The following is a 23,221-nucleotide window of genomic DNA, read 5'->3' on the forward strand; positions in this document are numbered from 1 at the left end:
CCCCATCTCCACTCACACACTCACCTGAGCTGGCCCTGAGGCTCCCCCACTTCCCCCTCCCCCGCCCCGGCGCCCCACCTCACGCACCAGGACCACGGGCATGGCGTAGTGCAGCATCACCGACTGCACCGTGAACCTCTCGTTGTCCAGAGCAGTGATGGGGCGGGACAGGGCCATGTCCAGGCACCATCTGCAGAAAGAGTGGACCCTACGCTCGAGGGCAAGGCCAGAGACCCGCACCTTCACTGAGCACCTTCACTGAGCATCTCGGAGGCCTGCGACTCCCTCCTAGTCCTCAGCCCCAGCCAGGTGGCCCGGGGAGGGTGGCCTGTGCTGGCGTCCAGGGCCACGCCCTCAGAGTTGGAACTGGGAGGGGAGCAATCCCTGGGCTCAGTGCTCACAAGACGCTAAAGAGAGGAACCTCCCGAGAGGCCCGGCCTAAGGGGCCTCAGAATAGACAGGCTCCTTCTTTGTCCCCCCCAATCCCCCCCTCCCGCCCCGCTCACAGAGGCACGGGGAAGAGGCGAGGTCAGGGGTGGGGGGAGCAGGAGAAAGGCAGGGCAGCGCCCCTACCTGATGTTGTCAATCACGGGGGTCTCAAGGACACGGAACAGCCGGTGCTGCTGGGGGTTCTGGGGCCCTTTCTTCAGTTCTCCCCGGGGGGAGGGCGGTGGAGAGAAAGGGGGAAACAGGTCTCCGGGCTCCAGGACGATGTGCTCATCATCCTGCCAGGGTCAGAGGGGAGGGGGGAGGCGATGAACGGCTGCTATGGGAGGCCACTCTTCCTGACAACTCCAGCTAAGGGGGGCATCTCATGGGGTTAGGGCCCAGCAGTTAGCAGAGCCAGCTGGGGTGGGGCCTGTAGGACTGGATTCCTGGTGGTTTGAGGATCGGAGAAGAAAGAACAGGACAAGGTGGAGAAAAATGTCCCAGCCCTGCTTTGTTCCCCAAGAAGCTATGAGCTGGCCTCCTGGAAGCTTCAGGATCGAGACTGGGACCCTCCCACCGCTGCCTGTGGGCTCTCCCGCTGCATCTCCAGGGAAGGAGAAAAGTCTCGCGCTACCTTGATCCCCCGCAGAGAGGCAAATGACTCCTGGCCGGGCCTCAGAGCTATGATGTCTCCTTCTACCAACAGGCTAACTGGCAGGTTGACCAGATGTCCATCTCTGTAGGCCCAGTGCAGGGACCAGGACGGTGCAAAGGGCATGTGGAGGTCAGGGTACATGGCATCTGGCCACTTGATCTCCTTGCCATCCTTGAGGGCATCTGACGAGAATGGAAAGAGGGAGACCACCTGACTCAGGGCACCAGCACACACCACGGAGCTTGGCCTCTCTGAAATCCCGCATCCTTTCCAACACCTCCCCTTTCCCAACCACTCAGCCCAGGCCCTTCCACCTCCTCTGAACACCGAAGCTCTTATTCTCTGTCTCCTTGTTCCTTTCAGACACATTGCACAACCATTGCTGAGGGTGTGCTGAGCCCCGTGCAAAGGTCAAAGGTGAGGACACAGTCCCTGCCTTGAGGAGCCACCACCTAAGAGGGGGAGTGAGACCCATGAGCAGATAACTCTGAACAAGGCAAACACACGGGCTGAGAGTGCTAGGGAAAGTCCCGTAGCTGCAGGAGCACCGAGCTGGGGCAATCAGAGGGGGCTTCATGGAAGAGGGAGTGCCAAGGATCGGCCTTGAAGAATGGCGAGATTTCTGTCGGCCGGAGACGGTGAGGGAAAAGCATGGCAGGCGAGGGAGAGCAGGACAAGGCACTGGAGCGGGGAAGTCCTCAGTGGGCTGGGAAGTGGGGAGTGGTTTTAACGTGAGGATGAGGAGCCAGAGAAGAGGCTGGAGAAAAAGCTCAGAGCTTGTGCCAGAGGCTCTGGGAAGCCACTGATAACGGCTTTGATAAACAGAGGGAGCCACTGATGGTTCCTGAGCGAACACCAGCCCCCCGAGAGCAGGCCATCTTTCCCGGCCGCCGCTGTCCACCCAGTGCCTACAAGGCTGCAGTGAGTGAATCAGACCCCGTTCTCCCTCAGGACCGCAGCCCCCACTGCCCAGGAGAGAAAGGTCTCATGAGAGGAGATCTGTTCTCTTCAAGACCACACACTCCGGGAAGCAGGACCCACTGTCTCCGAAGAGCCTGGCGCCGTCCTCATCCACGGCCTGGGCTGCAGAAGGAACCCGCCTGCCTGCGCAGTTCCCTTCTTCTTCAGGAGCTGAGCTGCCCCACCCTGGGCTCCCGGCTCGCTTCCCAGCCCCGGTTCTCAGGCTTCTCTGCTCCATTATCCCACCTCCCCCGGCCCAGAACCAGCAGGCGGGGCCAACTTGGAAGAGAAAATCTGGACTGTCCTCCTGCCAAGGGAGAGGGTCTTCCCTGTTAGTCTCCCAACGAACAGGGAGCCTGCGAGCCCACTGGGCTGCTATTGGCCTCCCTGCCTGCCTGGGCACCCACAGCGGCCCCACGGCTCTCACTGTCCTGCTCAAAAGAGCGCAGGGCATCCTGCTGACTCGCTTGGTGCCCAGAGCCCCCAGAATGCTGACCAGAGGCGACGCCTATGTGCTGGGGCTCAGGAGGGGCGTCCTTCCTCTGACCCATCACAAAGCACCTTCTCGCCTGACCCTTGGCCTCACCTTGGATTTGGTCGATGATCCCTCGGAGCCTCCACTCCACCTCCCGACGTTTCAGCCGGTCTTGCCGTGCGATGAGGATGAGGTTGAGAAGCAGCAGGAGAAACAGCGCCGAGGCATTCACCAGCTCCACCCCGTGGCTGGCGGGAAGGTGAGGGCTACTCGCACCGGCCGAGCCAACACAGGGCCCCGGAGCCCACAGTCACAGCCCGCCCCGTCCCTCCTGAAAGCGTGTCGAGTCTGGTTCCGCCACCAACTAGCCAAGGGGCCTGGATCCCTAAACAGCTCGGGCGCCGGCTGTGGGGGCAGCTTCGGGGGAGCAGCCCATCACCCCTGGGACGTGGTAGGTGGGACGGCAGACTCGGCTGAGGCAGGAGAGGGAAGGCCCAGAGCCCGGGGTAGGAGAGGCCAGGCAGGAGCCACGTACCTGCCGGCCGGCTGGCCCCCGTAGCAGCCCAGCAGCAGCAGCACGGCCAGCAGCATGAGCGAGGCGCCCGGCCAGTGGAAACAGGAGCAGCGGTTACTGTGGTGCAGGAAGCTGCTCCGCCACATCTCCTGGGGGGGACAGGGGCCAAGGGGTGAGAGGCCGGGACAAGGACGTGGGAAGGGGCCACCCCCCGACACCCACCGACCCAGCCCGTGGCCGCCTCTGTCTTCTTGTGTTGGTCTTGGCTGGGGTCCAGCCGGTTGGGCTCCTGCAGCAGGAGGGGTCAGGACATCACTCTGGAAGGAAGCCCAGCTTCTTTCGGATTTTCAGTGAGGCCTCGGTGGGGCCTCGGGGCCGTGAGAATGGGCCCCAGGCTTCTCTGCCATCCCCGCCAGGCTCGGCCTACCTTCCAGGTGAGACACTTCTTCTGCTCCCTCAGGTGTCCCTCCAGCACCGCCTCCAGCTGCTCCTTCAGGATGCTGAGGGCCTTCCGCGTGGACAGGCCCAGGGCCAAGGGGGGCTCGCCCTGCAGGGAAGCCAGAAGCGCTCAGCATGTCCCCGGAGGTCTCTCCCATCCCAGGCCCCACCTCCCTCCTCCCGAATCCTCCCCTCTTCCTCCACTAGCCCTTCCCTCAGGGTGTAAGCATGTTCCAGTCTCCACTAAACTAAAGGACAGTGAAGTACACAGCCTCCTGCTCTTCAAAGCCAAGTTTAAAACAAAACTTCCTATACTCGGTGCTTTGTGACCCAGACCCACCTTACACTTGACTCTCTCCCCACTGCCACCAGCACCTCCCAGCCCACTCAGATGCCGTCACTGCTGACCTCCCAGTCTACCTCACCACTGCCACTCAGATTCCATTATGGGGGGGGGGGGGACGGACACTAACAGGGAGATACTAGCACCTCATTGTTCCTAGAGGAAAATTTAGGGAGAAAACCCATCTTCCGTAACCACCGTTTCATGAAAGAGGGGACTGCCACTCACACCAGGAAGGACACCATCTCGGAAAGAAGGCAGCTGTGCCCAGAAAGGACCGCGAACCAGCTACGCCTCCCCCTTCTCTCCCCGGATGTTGGGCAGGACGTCCCCGGCTGACACTGCGGACAACCTACGGTCCATGTGACCCCCGCCCAGCCTCTCTCCTGCTTGAAACCCCCACTGCTGTTTCCTCCTTTTCTGACTGTTGTTTTCCCTCCATCTACCCCACAGTCCATCCTGCCCCATCTGGCCGGGACTGAACGGCCTCACAGCTGTTTCCCGGGCACCTGAGGCCACATGTCCAAAACCTGAGCTCGCCTCCTGGCCTCTGCCTGAGTCCACCCTCCCGCAGTCACCATCGCACTAGGCACCCAGGCCAGAGCTGGGATCCCCCTCATCCAGACCCCGCCTCCCCTTGCCACCTCCCCACCCCCAACTGCTACCTTCAGCCTCTACCTTGTCCAAACCAACTGCAACACCCACGGAGTAGGCGTGTCTCATCACCTGACCCCCTGACCTTTACTATCCAGGCACAGCCCTGGGCTCACCCCGCACTCTGCCGGCTTCCCCAGCCTCCCTCCTGCCATTCCGGATGCAGCCGTGCTCCTCCCGCTCATGTGCACATACCTTTTATTTTCTCAGCCAAGAACACACTCCTCGCCCCAGACAACTTCTCTTTCAAGACTCAAACATCACCGGCTCTAGGAAATGTTCCCAAAACCCAGGGCTGCGCTTACGGGGGGTCGCGGGGGGGGGAGGGGGCGCGGGTATCCAACAGCACCCTGGGCAGCCTGGCTCACCGTCGGCCTCGTTCAGAACCATCCTTCTAGATTGCCTGGCCTGGTTCTCCCACTAGACTCCCAGCTCCTGGACAACAGGTACTGACTCCTTCCCCCTCCACACCCTCCCGCCCACTGCGGAGACAGTGCCCAGCACACCACACAGCGGCGGCTCAGCGCATACTTGCTGAGTGGATGGTGAATGAGGAATGACTGAATGAATGAATGCGCACGCAGGAAGCTTCACAGATCCCGCTGATCCTTATCAGGGGCTGTGAACCTAGGATCTGTATCAGAAACACCCGGAGTTTTTAAAAACGTGGAAGTCCAGGTCCCACCCTAGACCTGCTGAATCAGAACTCCTGGGGGTGAGGCCTGCCCCAGATAGTCTCGGATGCGCAGGTCCCCAGCTGGGGGGGGGGGCGAGTCCTAGGAACACAACCCGGCCTCCCCAGGAAAGGCAGTGATTGGAGGAGGCGTGAGTCTATCTCAAGGCCACCGAAGAGCAGCATCGTGAGCTTCCGCCAGGACATCCTTAAGGAGCCCTAGGACTGGGGCACCAGGACCAGGACTGGGGTCATCTACTGAGCCCGACCAACGTCACCCGGCTGGCGACGCCCTGGCTGCCTCGGCCTATTGCCCTCCACCTCCATGCCTATCACCCCATCTGCTCTCCTGGATGTGCCCTGGCTTTGCCCGCTAACGTTCTGGATTTCCTCCTCCTGCCCATCTCCATGTTGGCAGCCTCGCCCCTCACAGGACACAGATCTCCAGGACGAGAAGAGGATGCTGAACTGGGGGCCATTTCCTGCTGCCGAGTGGAGCCCCCGCCAAGCCTACTGCCAGCTTCCTGGGCCTGAGGGATGAGGACCGCCCAGAGGGAGCTTGGCCCAAAGACTTCCCGAACCCTTGCCTAGGGCTCAGCTAATCCCACTCTCACTGTGGCTTTGGGGGATTATGAAGATGAGAGCGGCTTCTTCCCTGAGGGGACAACTGCTTATTTGAGCTCGGGAAGAAGCAGCCCTCTGGGCAGGGGCCCTGCCACACCCCAGCCTGGGTAACTATGAGCTTCCTAGGATGTTTCTGCCTCCGCCAGGCTTCCAGAAACGGCCTGGAGGCAGGGGAGGGCTGGCCTACAGAGGTAACGAGCCTGCACGCCACAAAGACTGGGAGTGGGCAGGAGAAAGGACAGGCCCCAGGTCCCAAATCCCAAATCCCAGGGGCTGCAGGTCCCCTGGGGTGCTGCTGGGTCTGCAGTGAGGACCAGGCTGGGGGAGGCAGGGAGAGGCTAAGAGGAGCCGCCCGCGAGCCTGGGCAGTGTCCTTCCTCTAGCCAGGCTTGGACACTTAGCAATCACCCTCTGCTTGTGTGGCTGTCCTGACACCTGCGGCCTATTCCAGCCACCCCAAACCCAGGGCCTCCTCCCGCCCAGCCATCCACTTGCGCCCTCTCTCTGCCCCAGGTTCCTAGAACCTGAAGCTGCTGCAGTCCAGGTCTGGGTGCGGGAGAGATGGGCCGCAGGATGGCAGATGCCCTGGGCAGGGCCAGCGGAGGCGGGAGGGTGCCTGCAGAGCTGATTGCGCACGTCCGCCCCCGCATGTTGTGTCTGGCCAGGGGCACCAACTCCAGACTAACGATTAGAGACAGCGCGGCAGGGAAAAAGAAGTCGTTTTGTAATTACATGCCGCCCCCAAAAATGCTTGCCCGTACAGGCTGGCCCTGGGCAAGGACACGGCCTGCTGAGCCAGCCTACTCTCCATGCCCAGCCTCGCTTACCCAACTGCCACAGCCACTCACCCATCCCAGGTCCCTGGCAGGAGGGGCCCAGCCCCGGAAACAGTCATGGCCATGCTTTTCTGCCTCATGGTGCGAGTGCCAAGGCTGAGGGAGACCTTGTAGAAGACCTTCACCCTTTCCCCGGGAAATTCAGGAAGGGCTGGTGGGCAAGCGAGCTCTGCCAACCTTCTCCAAAGCATGCGTTAGGCTGGGCACCCAGTGTGCCTGGGCACCGGCAGGGAGACTGCGAGGATGGGTCCGGTTTGTTTGAGAATAAGAACCCGAGGCATCCACGCGCACTCTGAGGTTGGCTTTCTTGCCTACCAGGGCCCAGAAGGGTGAGAAAAACCTGCCCCGGCCTTAAGTCCCCAAAGGCACTTCTGGCTTCGCGGATGCTCAGAAACCCCAAACCCCACCACCAGGCACCTCCAGAGAAGTCCCTGGGGCAAGAGCCACGGCTACGCGAAGCCTCTGCACCCGAGGGGGCGAGGCCCTGCTTCTCCGCTTACACCTGATGCTTTGCAGGTAGAACCGCCCCAGTCCCGCTAGTTTAACTGCTCAGGGCTCAACCGGACCCAAGAGAGAGCAGCCTGAGGCTCTGGGAAGCCCAGGTCCGGAGAGGCTGGCAGCAAACCCCCATCACGCGCTGAGCTGCTTCTCCCTGATCCATCACCCAAGGGAGACGCTGCAGGGCAGGGGTTCGGGGGCAGCAGGTGCTGAAAGGACCGTCCCTCAGAACCACACGGAATCCGCTGCTAAACAGGACCAGCTCTGCAGGGCCCAGAGCTGAGCGTGTGGCTCAGTCTAAGGAGCCAGCACACCTGGGCTCTCCTGCACCCCCTCCTCAGCTTTCTCGGGTGGCCTAGAGCTAGAGCCCCCAAGCGCCCACCCCCTGACCTTTGGGGATCCTCCGAGAGGTGAGCACAGCCGCTCTTTGCCTTCCCACTGCGCCTGTTCTGAGAGCAAGCAGCATCACAGCCCGAGGCCCAGGTAGACAGGTTATGGATTTAGCCCTTGACCCTTGGCCTCAGCAGCAGTAGATAACCGCTCATTAGAACTGGCTGGCCCCTGTGCCAGGTCCCCACTGTCACAGCCTTCGTGGCCAACGCAGGTCGGGAGGGGACCCAAAGCTGGAGGCCCACACAAAGCCTGAATCACTGAAGCCGAGATTCAACCACCAGACACCAGGGTGTTTTTAGAAGTTGTAATAAATCTCTCCTGAGTTTGGCCAGACACAAACCGACTGCCTGTAACCAGGCCAGTCAAAGCCTCAGCTCCCTCCCTTCCTCACTCCCCAGGCTCGGGCTGACCTTGGCACCTTCACCATCCTCTCCCGCCTGCAGCCACCAGGACGCAGCTCTGGTTGCCCCTGTCTCAGTGACCCACGTGGTCCAGTGAGAAAAGCACCCTTACTGGCCCCGAGAAGGACCGGCACCCAGACCCAGAGCTGCCCGCCAGCTCTGCACGGAGACCCAGGTCCCAGCGTCCAGGAGACGGATGTCCCACTGGGAAACTCGGCTCTGGTCCTGCTCGGGGTGACTCGGGAGCTGGCTGACGTCCTGAAACACACTGGCTTTCTGCCTCCCCTTCCCAGCCCCCTTCCATGGTCCCAGCTACCTGGTAATCCGAGCTGCCTCTGGTGGCATCCAGACTTGGGGCCACCCTGCCCCAAAGCCTCTCGCACAAAGCAGGGAACAGGCTTTGAACAGAAATGTGAGCCCACGCTGGCATACTCACTTTGTTGCGCTTGCCCTGAAGGGGCATCCATAGCTCTGCCTGCTTAAAGAGCATGAGCCACGAGGAGTCAGCGACAGAACTTCCAACACCAGCCTCAGAGTGAGAGGGAGAGAGAGAGAGAGAGAGAGAGAGAGAGAGAGAGAGGAAGAAAGGGGAGAGCTAGAGAGCGTGTGAGCGAGGAGCTGGCGCTGCAGCGACCGCGCATGCAGCCCAGTGGAGCTCCAATCTGCTGATTAATTCAACCTATTTCCAGTCTCGCTGCAGACTGAGGGAGGGAAAAGGAGGAGGCAGGCTGCAGAGCAGCGGCGGGGGGGGGGGGGGGGGGGGGGGGGAGAGGGAGGGAGGAGAGAGGGGGCTGAGAGGAGAAAGTTTGTAGATGCTCTGCCAGATGCCCGGGAGGCTGGCCCGTTCGTCAGAGGAGGCCACTGTGGGGCGAGCAGAGGGGCGACGTGCAGCCAAGGAGTAGGCGGCGAGGAGGACCGGTGCACGAACCGCTGCTGTTGTCAGGGCAACTGCCGGCATCAAGGAGCACCTGGGCTCCTTCCCAGACTACCTTTCCTGGGCCCAGGTCACTGGGGAAGGGTAGGAGCCCCATGTGGAGAGCCTGCCATCATGAGGGCTCCCCCAAATCACTGAGACGCCCAGCATGGAGCCAAGCCAACAACAGCTCTCCACAGTCAGAGCTGCGGGAAGCAGGGGAGAGGGCCCTGCGGGTTATTAATAGCAGCACATCCTGCAGGAGGGGAAGGACCGAGAAGGCTGAAGCAGTGGCTTCCCGGGCAGAGCGGGCCGGGAGCGAGCGGAAGAATCCAGCGGAAGAGGGAAAAGCCAGCCCCAGAGGAAGGGCCTCGGAGGAAGCCCACACCTGGGACCCAACACCGGCCCACAGCTGGTGCTGGGACCCCAGCAGCGCTCTCCCATGCCAGCAGCGGATGGACGCCCGGGCATTCACACACACCTGCCGAAGTGCTGCCGGGACTGGGAGGCCACAGGGCGGGCAAAGGAGGCAGTGACCTGGGGCTCCCACCGCAGCACCTCCCCGAGCAGCAGCAGAGCCTGAGCATCTCCCTGGGCCCCCGAGTTGGACATACAGGAAGCTGTCAGCACCTCCCCGGGGGAAGGAGGGCCGAGGTCCTGGGACTGAATGGGAAACTTCGCTGCCCGCGTCCAGGCCGCCCTTAGGATGGGGCCGCACAACCCGAGGGAGAGGAAACAGCCCCTCAGCCCCGTGACCGTGGAGCGTGGCCTGAGCCCGCGCCTGAGCCTGTTTCTCCGGGGCCCCAGGTTCCTAGAGGACACACACCCGCTCCAGCGGCAGGGAAGGGAGGATTCCAGCCAGCCCCCCCACCCCCCCCACTCGAGGCCAGCTCCCTGAGGGCCCCTGCCAAACCCGGGACGAGTGGGAAAGAAAAGGAGGGCCCCGCAGTCCAGAGGTTAAGGGCAGGAAGTCTCCTGAGGCAAGCCAGGGGGAGGCAGGATCAGCTTCTGAGCAGCTTCTGGCCACTGCCTATGAGTCCTCCGCGGCCTTCGCAAACTGCAAGGAGAGAGATGCCTGACTGTCCCCTGCTCCCGGTCCTGCTCCCCCTCTAGCTCTCTACAAGCCGCTGCTCCCTGGGAACCACAACTGAGCGAGCACTCTCCCTCCTGCGCGAAGCCCTGGAAAGACAGCACAGAGGGTCCTCCGACCCCGTGTTCTGCGGGAACCCCTTCCTCCGCCGCCCACGTCAGTGAGCGAAAGGGCAGCCCTGCATCTAAGAAGCAGACACCCACACCGTTGCTGCTACAGCAAGTCCATGATGGGCTGGAGGGTTGGAGGCGGGGGCGGGGAGGGAGCTCTTAAGGGGGAACCCTGAGGACGGGAGGTCACAAAGAGAAGGGGAACAGGGTGCAGAAAATCAATGAGCAACAGCCAAACCGATCCTGGGCTATAGCAGGGATGACAGCCCCCCTTACCAACATGGGCTCTCCCTCCCCACTCCTCCAAGAAGCCTGGACTGGCAGAGGCCACAGGGATGATCTTGAGAGGCCCAGTTATACAGCAAGGGAGCTCCGGGAGAAAGCCCACCGGGTCCCATTAGCTGCCTGTGCTGTCAATTGCTCAACTGACAGCAATTGCTCAACTGACAGCCCCCTCTCTGAGCCAGGGGCCACCTCCCCAGTGGCTAGAGTTCTACCAGCCCAAAGGCAGTGTTCCATAGATATGGCTGCCGCTGATGGTGCTGGTGCTTTTTAGTTCAGCCCTCAGCTATCCAGAAAGAGAAAGAGGAGAATGAAGAAAAATCCTCCAGGAAAAATGGCCCCTGAGAACAGCCAGCCTGGGCCCTGCAGTGTTCTTCCTCGGGCCTGAGAGAGAAGCCGGCCAGCCCCCTGGGTCACAGAGCCCTGCTTCCCCAACTCACTAGCAACAGGCTGGAACCAGAGCACAATACCGTCCTCTGTTTTGCGGACAGCAGGCCTCACCCAGGCAGGCCACCCCGTGGCACATCATCATAGCCTCGGGGCGGGCGAGGTGCTCCCTGGAACTGAGCCGCGCACACCCCTTGCAACTGCATACAGCAGCCTCGCACCCAGGCTAGGGGAGAGGCCGGTGTGCTTTCCGTGTGCCCAGCGCGGCTGGGCCATCCTCAGAGCAGCCAAGCATCTGTGAGCAGGAGGCTGAACAAACCTGCCTCAAGCTCAGGTCCACAAGCCTGTTCCACCGCGGGTCCAGAGGCACGTGGCGCCTGGAGCTGACCAAGTCAGCCCTCAGCCAGGCATCCCCAGCGGCCACAGCTCCCTCTCCAGACTTCCCAAGATCTCCTTGGCAGGAAGATCACTATCCAGAAGTTCAAGTGAATAAACATTGACCAAGCCCTTGCTACTATTCCAGGAACTACGCTAAGAGGCGGGGGACAGACAGATTATTCAATGTAGTGTAGCGAGTACGATGGCGGAGGTCTATGATGCTAAAAGCGGGACCTCTGGAGAGGGGAAGGAGGATTTATTGAGAGAAGGTGATGCTTACACTGAGCCTTGAAGAAAGAATAGTAGGAGTTTGCCAGGGAAAAAGGTGGGGAGCATTTCAGGGTCACTGCTTAAATGTGGAGGGTGTGCCCAAGGCCGGGGAGGCTGGGGACGCTGGGCCGATGGCCACGGGCGGGACTCCGGAGGGCTCTGTACAGCACACGGAAAGTATCAGCAGGTGACACGAAGCCACTGATGATTTTCAAGCAGGGGTGACGAAAGGTCAGCTCTGCGTTTTGAGTAGCTTTCCCTGACAGCCCAGCAGAAGGAGTCCGAGACCGAGGGACCTGTTAGCAGCGTGGCGGAAGTCCAGGCAGGAGATTGAAAGGACCTCCTCTAGGGCAGACTTCGTCCAGGAGAGGGAAACTGACTGATGAAGCCGGTGCGCCTGGAGGCAGTGCACCTGCGGCCTGGCCTCCCGCTGCTCACCTGGAGCTGACTGCGCAGCCGTGTCTGCAGTCTGACCAGGGAGCTTTTCTCTAACCACAGAGATGGTGCCCAGCAGTACTCAGCAGGGCTCAGCAGGTTGGGACAGAGCCCTAGCGAAGAGCAAACAAACAAAATTGCACGCCCCAGGGCAAGAAGTGAAAGATAGGCTCAGAGCCAACCCAAATGAGAAACCTGCGCCCTGCAGTCCTTACCTGGTCCATTTCTGTCCCCGGCTGGCTCCCTGAGGCTCTGCTTTCCAGCCGAGCATAGCACCCTCTCTGCAGGGACCGCATTCACACACCCCTCCCCAGGCCCAGAGCCCCGCCTGTCTTTCACTTTTGGTTTCAAGCCCCCGAATAAGGACCTCCCAGGCAAACACAAATAGGGGGAGTCTAACAGACACACCGACAGTACCCACAAGGAACCGAATGTGGCCTACCGCACGCTTCTCCTTCAGGTCCATGGGCCCAGGGTGCTGCAGGCATGCCCAGGTGAGTGTGGTCACCCCCGAAAGGAAGGCTCCTTCCCAACATGTACAAACCTGGTGACTCTGTCACCGTCACAGCATCTGTGGGGGGAGGAGGGAAGGAGAAAGAAATCACATCAGGCCAGGTTGCCGGAGCAGGTGGCTATTGTGAAACGCGACATGATCCTCTATACAACAGAGCGGCGGATGGAGAAGGGGTGCCCTGCCCACAGGGGCCCCGGCCAGCCCTGTTCCAGAGCCCAGCCTCCCCAGGGCCATCAGCGAGGATGCTGGGGGGAGGGGATGCAAGCTTTCCATCTTTTAACTCTCATTTTTGGAGGCGTATATGTTTCCTCCCATCTGTACACTTTCACTCGCTGACTCAGACAGGAAAAGCCTTTGGCTTATCAGCTTTTTAGAAAGTGAAGGTAAGCTGTATGGTAAACTGGAAATCTAGATACCACTGGAATAAGCAGGAGATTGGTGGGGAGGGCAGCGGAGGTGCCCCCAGGAGCCCGGCATCCATCTATTTCCACGTGCTCGGAAACACACACCACCCGTGCCAACGCATACATGCCCGGGGGACTGCCGGGCCCCTCGTGTGGTTTGCTGACAGGGCAGTGCCACCAGGCACCTGGGCAGATGTCCACAAGGACATGCAATCCAGTCTGACTACAATCCCCACGCGACCCCTGACCCTCACCCACCCATGCTGCAGCCAACGCACTGTCATGATCTCAGACCAGGGCGTGTTTGGGTAGAGAGTGCCACTGAGTCATCGGCTTTGGTGCCAGGTGCTCCTCCTGGAGAAAGCGTGAACCTGCTGACTAAACCAGTTCTTCCTGGGGCCGGCGGCAAAGCCTCGTTAAGAAGAGCTAGTCAGAAGCCCGGAGAATGATCCAGAAAAGCGCTGTCTAGAAACAAAAAAAGCTGTGTCCAGAGGAGCCCAGCCAGAAGGCCCAGGCTCCGCTGCCACCAACTCCTCTCTGAAGTCCCATCCAATTCCTCACCAGGCGGCATCAGTGCCGATGTCACCGGCCTGCGCTGCCAAGTCTCTGCCCACCCCTGCCCTTCCCGCCAGGGCTTTCAAAGCTGAGCAAGCCTCGCGGTCAGAGACAGACAGCAGCACTGGGAGCAGCCTCGCCATGCAGCGGCATTGGGTCTTGGCAGCAGGCGGCAGTGGGTTGCTGAGTGGCCGAATCCACTTCTCCCCGAGGCCACTCTGACTCAGGCTGCCCGGGCCCTGTTTACAAGTACAGCTCAAGGTCCCCATGACACCCTATCCCAGCAGGGGCTGGATGAGGTAGTTGCCACACAGGGAAAGGCACCGGATGGGAATTGTGCTTAACTCCTGCCAACAATGAAAGAGGGAAATAGCTCTGCGGCCAGCTGGAACCACAGAGGTCCAGAGAGGGCAGCCAGGAGCAGGCCATTTTTCTGAGAGTCTCTGTTTTCCCATCACTCCATACATGGGATTCTGGGAGAGAGCTGTCCTCAACTGTCTGATCTGAAACCAGGAGCCGTGTCCTTAAAGGGCCGGTTCAGTGCCTGGCTCACTGTGGGGGAGGAGGAGAGCACAAAGCTAAATACCCCTGGGTTCAAATCCTGACTCCAATACGTATCAAATGCTAACTGACCTTAGCAAATGACGTGTCTCTCTCAGCCCCAAGGACCCTGTTCATAGAATGGAAACGATAGTACCTATTTCACAGAGGTGCAGCAAGAATTATGTAAAATATTACATGCAGAGACTCTAGAACAGTATTTGATATATAGTAGGTATTTAGAAACATTGATGTGAGAGAGAAACATCGACCGGCTGCCTCCTGCATTCACCCCAACCACACCACGACCGGGATGGAACCCATAACCTGGGCATATGCCCTGACCTGGAATTGAAATTGTGATCTTTTGGTGTGGGGAATGATGCTCAAAAAACTGAGCCACACAGGCCAGGGCCATAGTAGGTCTTAATGCATAGTTGTCATTACTGTTATCAGCAAACAAGAAATATGATCAAAGTACCGCTGAGCTGAAAAATGAGGACTCAAAAGTAAGGAGAAGAAAAAGAAAAAGCATAAAGATTGTAATCAAATAAGTAAAACTGTATTTGCAGAAGACTAGATTGTATGTATAAAAAATCTTAAGGAATACACAAATAAGATATTAGAACAAATAAACATGCATGGTTGCAGAACACAAGGTCAAAATACAAAATATAAACATAAATTAAATGTTGATAGGCTATTATGAAATACAGAATGAAAAATGTAAATATCACAATAGTACAAAAAACATGAAATACTTAATGATGACTTTAACAAAAATATATATAAGACCTATTTACTGATGAGATAAATTAAAGAAGGCCTAAATAAATGGAGAGATATACCATGTTCATGGATTGGAAGATTCCGTATTAAGATGTCAATTATCCCCCAAATTACCTATGGATTCCATACAATCTCAAAGTCTCAGGTGACATTTTTGTAGAAATTGACAAACTGATTCTAAAATTTCTTTTTCAAAACAATTTTGAAAAAGAAAAACAGAGGACTTACACTGCGTGATTTTAAGACTAATTTAAAACTACAGAAATCAAGACCTATGGCATTGGTGTAAGGAGAGACATACAGCTCAATGGGACAGAAAAGAAAGTCAAGAAGTAGGCCCAAGCATATGAAAAACCTTGACCCTCACCTCATACCACACACAAGAATAAACTCAAAATAGATCACACATCTAAATGTAAAAACTAAAACTATAAAACTTCTAGAAGAAAATATCGGCGGGGGGGGGGGGGGGAGGGTAATCTTGGGATAAGCAGAGATTTCTTAGAACAAAAAAAAAAAAAAAACCCAACCATGATTCATTAAAGAAAATACTGCATATATTTAATAAGTGTAAGGAATGATCACATTTTCAACGAATATTAGATGTGGTCCCTTCCCTCAAGGGATTTACATAATATAGCCAGTTTTGGGCTATTGTAAAAAATGATAAAAATTCAAGTTGGCATTAAAATACTAAATGAGAATTGCAAATAGGTGCTGCGGGATGTCTGGGAGAAAGAGATCACTGCGGGAGTAGGGGAGCCAGGGATCGCTCCCAAAAGAAGCAAGGCCTAAACTGTGCCTTTAAGAAAAAGTGAGTGAGCCCTGACCGGTTTGGCTCAGTGGATAGAGCGTTGGCCTGTGGACTGAAAGGTCCCAGGTTCAATTCCGGTGAAGGGCATGTACCTTGGTTGCGGGCACATTCCCAGTAGGAGGTGTGCAGGAGGCAGCTAATTGATGTTTCTCTCTCATCGATGTTTCTGACTCTCTATCCCTCTCCCTTCCTCTCTGTAAAAAATCAATAAAATATATTTAAAAAAAAAAAAAGAAAAGAAAGCGTGAGTGAGAAGAGGGAGAACAACCCAAGCGAGAACCAACAAAGGCACCAAAGAAATGCAGGGGTCTTTTTGAAAGGTGCTGGTTTGACCTGTTTGGTTAGAGCAGACGGCAGCAAACAAGCCATGAAAATGAATGACTGGATGCTCCCTGCGGCCAAACTCAGAAACGAGCGTAACAAGAACTACATGGGTGCCCAAGGTTCAGGTTGAAGGTGAGGTAAGGGGCTGACTGTCCTTCGCCCTTCTGATATAATCTTCATGAGCTGAGCTTGCATTCTAGCCACGCCCAACACACCCAAACCGCAATTTGGCGGAATTGTTTTCATCCAAAAGCTGTGCCCAAAGAGTACTAATGGATGGATTGATGTCCTGCTGGGGGAAGGTGTGTGTGTTTTTTTTAATTGATTTGAGGGAGAGAGGAAAGGAGAGGGAGAGATAAAACATCAGATGAGAAACATCAATATAGATCAGCTGCCTCCTGTACAGCCCCTGCTGGGGATCAGGCCGGAAATCCGGTGGCCTCTTGGTGCATTGGGTTGACACTCAACCACTGAGCCACACCTGCTGGGCATGGGGGAAGGTTTTTTTGGGGGGTGGAAGGGGGAAGGGTTTTAATAACAAGCCTCAGTGTTCTATGTTGGTGGCGTCCTAGTGGACAATTTGATCAATGACTTGAGTGAGGAAACAGATGGTACGCTAATCAAATTCTTGGATGGCATAAACCTGGAAAGTAGACTAAAGTCGAGATCCAAAAAGATCTCAACAGGCTGAAATAATGGGCCAAATCTAATAGATTCAATTTCACTGTAATCGTTTCAATATGAAGTCCTGCATTTCGGTTCAAAAGCCATTGTGTAAGACTACTATAAAAGCAATTTCAATACAAGTGGCATGCCTGTCCAAATTTTATTCACATTTAGGCCTCAGCAACAGACATGCCATGTCCCTGGAAAGAGAGGCTAAGTCTGATTTCCGTACCTATCCGTACCAAAACGCTCCCACCTGGAATATATCGTTCATTTGTACGTCACGCACGTTAAGGAGGACACTGACAAAACTGGAATGCTGCCAGACAGCAGCAGTCAGGTTGGAGAAACTATGACATGAGAAATGGTGGGAAGAACTGAAGACATTTACTGGTGAACAGCACACCAAAACCCGCGGGTGAGAGCAGTAGAAGAGTGTGATGGCTGCCAGGAGGAAGAAGGGCCAGGCTTACTCTGGGAGGCTCTAAAAACAGGGACTAGGCCCTGGTCGGTGTGGCTCAGTGGATAGAGCGTCGGCCTGCGGACTCAAGGGTCCCAGGTTCGATTCCGGTCAGGGGCATGTACCTTGGTTGCGGGCACATACCCAGTGGGGGGTGTGCAGGAGGCAGCTGGTCGATGTTTCTCTCTCATCGATGTTTCTAACTCTATCCCTTTCCCTTCCTCTCTGTAAAAAGTCAATAAGATATATTTTTAAAAAACAACCAAAATACCACCCACACCCACCCCCAAATAACCCATGGGAAACTTAAAAAAATAAAATAAAATAAAATAAAAACAGGGACTAGGTCAGCTCGAGGAAGAGATAAGGAGGCAGTTTGGGACTCGATATGAGCTTCATCCTTTACATAATTAGAACTATCTTTTTTTAAATAGAAATAGGCTGCCCTAAGAGGCAATGAGTTCCCTGTCACTGCAGAGATCTAAGCAGAGGTTGGGAAGTTATGAAGATAAGAAATACATCAGATAGCAAATAAGAGAAGACTTAAAAAAAAAAACAACACTACTTGTTAAAATGTTTTTATTGATTTCTGTAGAGAGAGAGGAAGAGAGAGAAACATCGATTGGTTGCCTCCTGGATGCACCCGAACCAGGGATCAAACCAAAACCCGAGCATGTGCTGCAACCTGGGCATGTGCCCTGACCAGGAACCTTTGACCTTTCAGTGCCTGGGATGACACTCAGCCAACTGAGCCACACCAGCCAGGGTGAGAAACAGATGACTTTTTAATGGTATTTTCCAACCCCGAGAGATACAGCCGTGGGCAAACTGCGGCCCGCGGGCCGGATCCAGCCCGTTCGGCTGTTCTATCCGGCCCGCGGAGCCGAAAGAGCGGAGGGTTCTCTTGCTCTCCCCTCCGCTCCTTTACTTTGAATTTATATGAGTTCACACAAACACTCCATCCATGCTTTTGTTCCGGCCCTCCGGTCCAGTTTAAGAACCCATGGTGGCCCTCGAGTCAAAAAGTTTGCCCATCCCTGGATTAGAAACTATGAAATCCTGTGGCTTCAGCATATGAAAAGATGCTCCGTGTCAACTTGAGGATGTTTTATGCTCTATGTAAAGACACCTTTGAGTCTCTCTCCAGTATGCATCTTTTCCAAATGTTTCCCAATGTTCTTCTGTTCTCTAAGGAGTCTCTTTGTCAAGAGGATCCTGAAATTAAGAAAGCTGGATTCATCTGATTACACTAAGATTCCTAGTTTCCCCAAGGCCCTGAAAGGGCCTCCTCCCCTCTCCTCGGTCACTTTTGGCCTTTGGAGCTAGCAAAACCCAAAGGCAATCAGTGTGAGATGTGCTCAGGCTGATGCAGGCCTCGTGCGAGTCTAAATCTGGCCCTTCCCCTACTCACCACGCCATGTGACCGACTGTTTACTACTGTCTCAGGCAAAGCTTATTATGACACCAACCCCTGATGATCAACCAAACCACACAATGTGGCTGGCAGGTCCATTCGGAAGAAAAACGTCCCTGCCACAGCCACGGCCTAGCTTTAGTGCCCTTTAGTTCACCTGTGCTATTGTCAACAAATCTGGGCCTCCTGGGAAACCGGGACTCAAACAATGTCTTTAAAGGAGCCTATCTTTTTAAGTAAAGAAAACCACTGTCCTGAAAACAACAGAGACACGGTAACAAGATAAAAAAAAAATATATTGACACACCGATGTATTATAGAATTGTACACCTGAAACCCATATAATTTCATTAACCAATGTCACCCCAACAAATGCAATAAAAAAAGAAAAAAATATGTTGACACACATCTGCCAGCGGAGAAGTGCCGTTCATGACCTAGAACCTTCTCATCTGAACGCCAGGAAAGGGTTCCAGCCGTGGGCAAACTACGGCCCGCGGGCCGGATCCGGCCCGTTTGGCTGTTCTATCGGGCCCACAGAGCCGAAAGAGCGGAGGGTTCTCTTGCTCTCCCCTCCGCTCCTTTACTTTGAATTTATATGAGTTCACACAAACACTCCATCCATGCTTTTGTTCCGGCCCTCCGGTCCAGTTTAAGAACCTATGGTGGCCCTCGAGTCAAAAAGTTTGCCCACCCCTGGATTAGACCCTCTGTGTCTTCCCGGCTCCAGCTGCTTAGTAAGAGCTCATACTTGACTTGCCAAAGGAGGTTCAATGAAGCCTCGGGTGTAGGTAATATTTACATTAGCACTCCTCCCTCTCCCTATAGAAACTGTCCCCCAAGCCCAGCATTAAAGAAAGAGCATGGCGGGGGTGGGGGGGGGTGGGAACCAAGGATCGCCACCTCCATTTCTCATTCGTCCTGAAGGGGTTAAGCTTTCCAAAAGGCTGATTCTCAACACTTGGAGCTGGCTCTCCCTAGCAACTTCTCAAAATAGAAATGTGAAGGGCTTTCTGTTTTCTTGCATCTCAAGGCCCAGTCCTGGCTCTCCCATCTAATCTTCTGATGTCGGGTCACCACAAACAAGGGGCAGGGTGGGGGTAGGGGTTCAAGGGCAGTTAACTCTCAATTATTTGGCAGCTGATTATCAAGGGGATGGTTTGTCCTCCACCTCCCTGGTCAATGCACTACTCCATGGTATCCAACTAGAAATAGTTTTCCTTTCTGTACTTTACATTTTTTAAAAAAGATTTTTAATTGATTTTTAGTGAGAGAGGAAGGGAGAGAAACATAGACCGGCTGCCTCCTGCATGCCCCCTACCGGGGACGGAGCCCACAACCTGGACATAGGCACTGACTGGGAATTGAACCTTCCAGTGCACGGGGCGATGCCCAACCAACTGAGCCACACCAGCCAGGGCTCCTTTCTGTAGTTCTGACAAAGAGAACCAGCGAGCCCTGACCGGTGTGGCTCAGTGGATAGAGCGTCGCCTTCAGACTCAAGGGTCCCAGGTTCGATTCCGATCAAGGGCATGTACCTTGGTTGCGGGCACATCCCCAGTAGTGGGTGTGCAGGAGGCAGCTGATCGATGTTTCTAACTCTCTATCCCTCTCCCTTCCTCTCTGTTAAAAATCAATAAAATATATATTTTTTAATATATTTTATTGATCTTTTACAGAGAGAAAGGGAGAAAGATAGAGAGCTAGAAACATCGATGGGAGAGAAGCATCGATCAGCTGCCTTCTGCACGCTCCCCACTGGGGATGTGCCCGCAACCAAGGTACATGCATCCTTGACCGGAATCGAACCCGGGACCCCTCAGTCCGCAGGCCGACGCTTTATCCACTGAGCCAAACCGGTTAGGGCTAAAATATATTTTTTAAAAAATAAAAAAGAACCAGTGAGCAAGGAAGCTAAAGCTGACATGGCAGCTAAAATAAGACTTGCAGCCCTGACTGGTTTGGCTCAGTGGATAGAGTGTTGGCCTGAGGACTGAAGGGTCCCAGGTTCGATTCCGGTCAAGGGCATGTACCTTGGTTGCGGGCACATCCCCAGTTAGGGGGTGTGCAGGAGGCAGCTGATCGATGTTTCTCCCTCATCGATGTTTCTAACTCTCTATCTCTCTCCCTTCCTCTCTGTAAAAAATCAATAAAATATATTTAAAAAAAAAAAAAAGACTTGCAGAGTATTGGGGAGTTAATGCTACCCCCCAGTTACAGGCTTACTGACAGTCTACGTTCTGATTGTTCTGATCTTCACAGTGTTTTAATCCACAGATCATTTTTATTTGACTCTTTTGTGCCATTGTTGTTTTCTTTTTCAAAGAAATTTAAACTATCTCGTTGGAGTACTAAGATTAGCTCTTCTCTTGCCAAGATGACTAGAAAGACATACCACAGTGATATTTCTTTCCTCGGGGGTTCTCAACCTTCCTAGGCCTCTGCCCTGTTCTTACACGGCACATGCCCCTTAATAACATCTGACACCACAGTGGTTCCCGAAAATGGAGGAAGAGGCTACTTTGCCCTGACTCCACCCCTCCCTGCCTTCCCTGAGAATCATGGTAATCACTTAGGGCCCAACATAGAGAGAGAGAGAGACCACAAGAAATATTTATACAAGCAATCAGCCAATGAACTACCTACCTGCTGGTTACTTCAAATTACTGAATGCAAAAATGTATTAAAAACCTAGTAAGTGCTAGACCCCATGCTAGAGATCCCTGATATACCATCTCATTTAAAGCTCCCCGCTGCCCTGCTGGAGGCCCAGAGAAGTTAGGGAACTTGAGTTCCTCCGCTCACACCTGGCTCTAGTAGATAAACAATTCAAGGATCTGGACTTCGCTCACCCCTTGCTCTTGGTGACCCTGGCCCTGCCTCTCTGCCTCTTCCAACAGCTAAGTCTCCACATCTGTAAAATAAAAACGTTGACACTCCCCTCTTCGCAGAGTCCAAAGCTCACAGATACGATGCATAGCACATGAAATACACATGTGTTAAAAACAAAACCAAAAAAAACCTCCCCTCTCCTCCTCCTCTAAGAGTGCCCAGGCATAACCGAGCTCCGCCACGGAAGCCGAGTGTCTCGGATAAAAAAGCCTGAGACAACTATCCTCTCCTCCAATACGCAAACGCCCATACTAGAAGGGAAGCCGATTCACAAATGCAGAGCTCCCTTTTTTTCCCCCCCCAAGAGCCACACGAAAACTACGGAGAGAGTGGGATGTAGCATCACGTGACCACGTCCAGGAGCACGCTGGAGTGCAGCCTGTGGTTACACACCACTGGGAAGGAGAGCAGGGTTTCCCTCGTTTCTGACACCGGGGCTCCGGGCAGGGGCTCACCCCGTGGCACCCGAGGGACTGACTGTAAGAACTACGACTGCAGGGGTGTGTGGCAGAGGAATGAGAACACAGCACCGAAATCCGTTGGTGGGATGCCACGTATTGCGGTCCTCTGATTGTTTCTAATGAGTCTTTAAACGAGTCTGGAGAGGTAGAAAGAAAAGGAAAAGGAAAAAAGGAAAAAAAGCAGGGCATGCTTCAAACTGCAACGTCGCTGCCCATCCAGCGGGGCACAGGGGCGCAGGCAGCGAGCGGCAGGGCAGGGCGGCAGCTGTGGGCGCGCGCCTGGGAGACAACCGTGTGTGTTGGGGGTCGAGGTGGGGCGGGGGCCGGGGCTCCCAGAGGCCTCATAAATACACGAGACGTCCACGGTGAAAGCCCTCTGGGCCAGGGCCCAGCCGCGACAAACCGACAAACCGACAGACCGGGGGCAGGGTCTCTTTGTTGGCGGGAGGTTTAGATTTGACGCGGGACACTCCATGGGCCTAGCCAGGGCCGAGGGCAAGCGTGAGCAGCGGAGGGAAGGAAACGACCAGGAGCTGGAGGCAAGAGCCAGTCCCCTGACACCCCCTCCGAAGGGATCCCCCAGGCCCTTCCCTGGTTGCAGACCCCAGACTCCAATCGCCTGAACCAAGCATACAGAGGACGCGGAAGGCGGAGCCCCACGCCCCCTTGCTCCCTGGCTTCGGGCCACGGGCCTTCTGGTACTTACCCGGGCCCGGGGTGGGGGTCTGTCCTCCTCGCCTGCGTCCACTCCCCTCCCTGCCCCCTCCTCACTTCGCGTCCCCTCCTCCAAGGGACGCAGCCATGTCTGTTACTGGCAACTCTAAGGGGGCTTGGCTCCCTTCTCTGACAACGGAGACGCCATTTAGCAAGCTAAAGTCCTGGGCGCCAATTGGTCAGAATGAGAGACGGGCGGGGATTCTTGGCTTCTCATTGGCTGCGCGGCACGCTGGGCTGTAGCTGCACCCGCCCCTTTGGGAGCCTGGCGGAACTAAGTGCCTAGTGAAGCCAGCCCGAGAGCAGGTAACCGCTGTGCATCCTTGGGCGTCTCACCAAGGTTCAGAGGTCCTGACCAGAGGCGAGGGCACAGCTTCCGCCTCCATTGGTATGCTTACGGAATTATTCCCTGCCCCCAGCCCGCCTTGATTTTTGTCTTTTTCAAATAAGCCCTTTGGAGAGGGCCCCAGTCTCCTACTTCTAACCTTCCTCCTTGTTGCTGGGAACAAAACACCTTGTTCAGAGACCTTGGAGAGAGTCCCTAAGGGACTAATACTGCGTCCAAACTAAAGCTGGCGAATCGAAGGTAATGCTGCCGCTCTCCCCTCAAAAGGGAAAAAGCAAGTTAAATTTTTCCCCCTAGATAATTAGAGAAATTGCCTAGGAGACCTCTCTTGGGAAAACAAAGCAAGCCTGTGTCAGTATTTACTTCTGTTTTCCCAGAGATCCAAGCCCGGAGATTTGTTTGTTTTGTGTGGTGTGTTTTTTTTTGTGTGTGTTTTTTTTTTAATCTGTTTATAAAATTGGAAGAGGGTCATGTGGCTCTGAGAAATAAGAGTCCTTTCCCCCTAAGTGAATTTAATTATGGAGTTAAAAATCTCTCTTCTCAGCTGGACAAGAAGATGCCATTTGAGTAC

At 55.3% G+C, this 23,221-nt stretch overlaps 1 protein-coding gene across 9 annotated transcripts in view; it reads right to left on the minus strand.

The window, feature by feature from the left end:
- TMEM94 (transmembrane protein 94) overlaps positions 1 to 22,404 on the minus strand; it is a 32,817-nt gene extending 10,413 nt beyond the window's left edge. For 2 of the 9 annotated variants that reach the window (XM_080681913.1, XM_080681909.1), the window contains exons 1-9: positions 22,297 to 22,404; positions 12,934 to 13,140; positions 12,200 to 12,328; positions 3,461 to 3,580; positions 3,055 to 3,182; positions 2,631 to 2,767; positions 1,064 to 1,266; positions 574 to 725; positions 88 to 190 (exon numbers count right to left, since the gene is read on the minus strand). In XM_080681913.1, coding sequence (XP_080538039.1) covers positions 88 to 190; positions 574 to 725; positions 1,064 to 1,266; positions 2,631 to 2,767; positions 3,055 to 3,182; positions 3,461 to 3,580; positions 12,200 to 12,223 — 867 coding nt within the window. In that variant the 5' untranslated portion in view covers positions 12,224 to 12,328; positions 12,934 to 13,140; positions 22,297 to 22,404. Of the gene's footprint in view, positions 1 to 87; positions 191 to 573; positions 726 to 1,063; positions 1,267 to 2,630; positions 2,768 to 3,054; positions 3,183 to 3,460; positions 3,581 to 8,328; positions 8,566 to 12,199; positions 12,329 to 12,933; positions 13,141 to 13,236; positions 13,337 to 22,296 lie in introns of those variants that run through there. The other 7 variants (XM_080681906.1, XM_080681905.1, XM_080681908.1 and 4 more) reach the window with 5 other exon arrangements.
- Positions 22,405 to 23,221: the final 817 nt, after the last annotated feature.

This window comes from Plecotus auritus, assembly GCF_963455305.1.
Source record: "Plecotus auritus genome assembly, chromosome: 7".
Taxonomy (NCBI): domain Eukaryota; kingdom Metazoa; phylum Chordata; class Mammalia; order Chiroptera; family Vespertilionidae; genus Plecotus; species Plecotus auritus.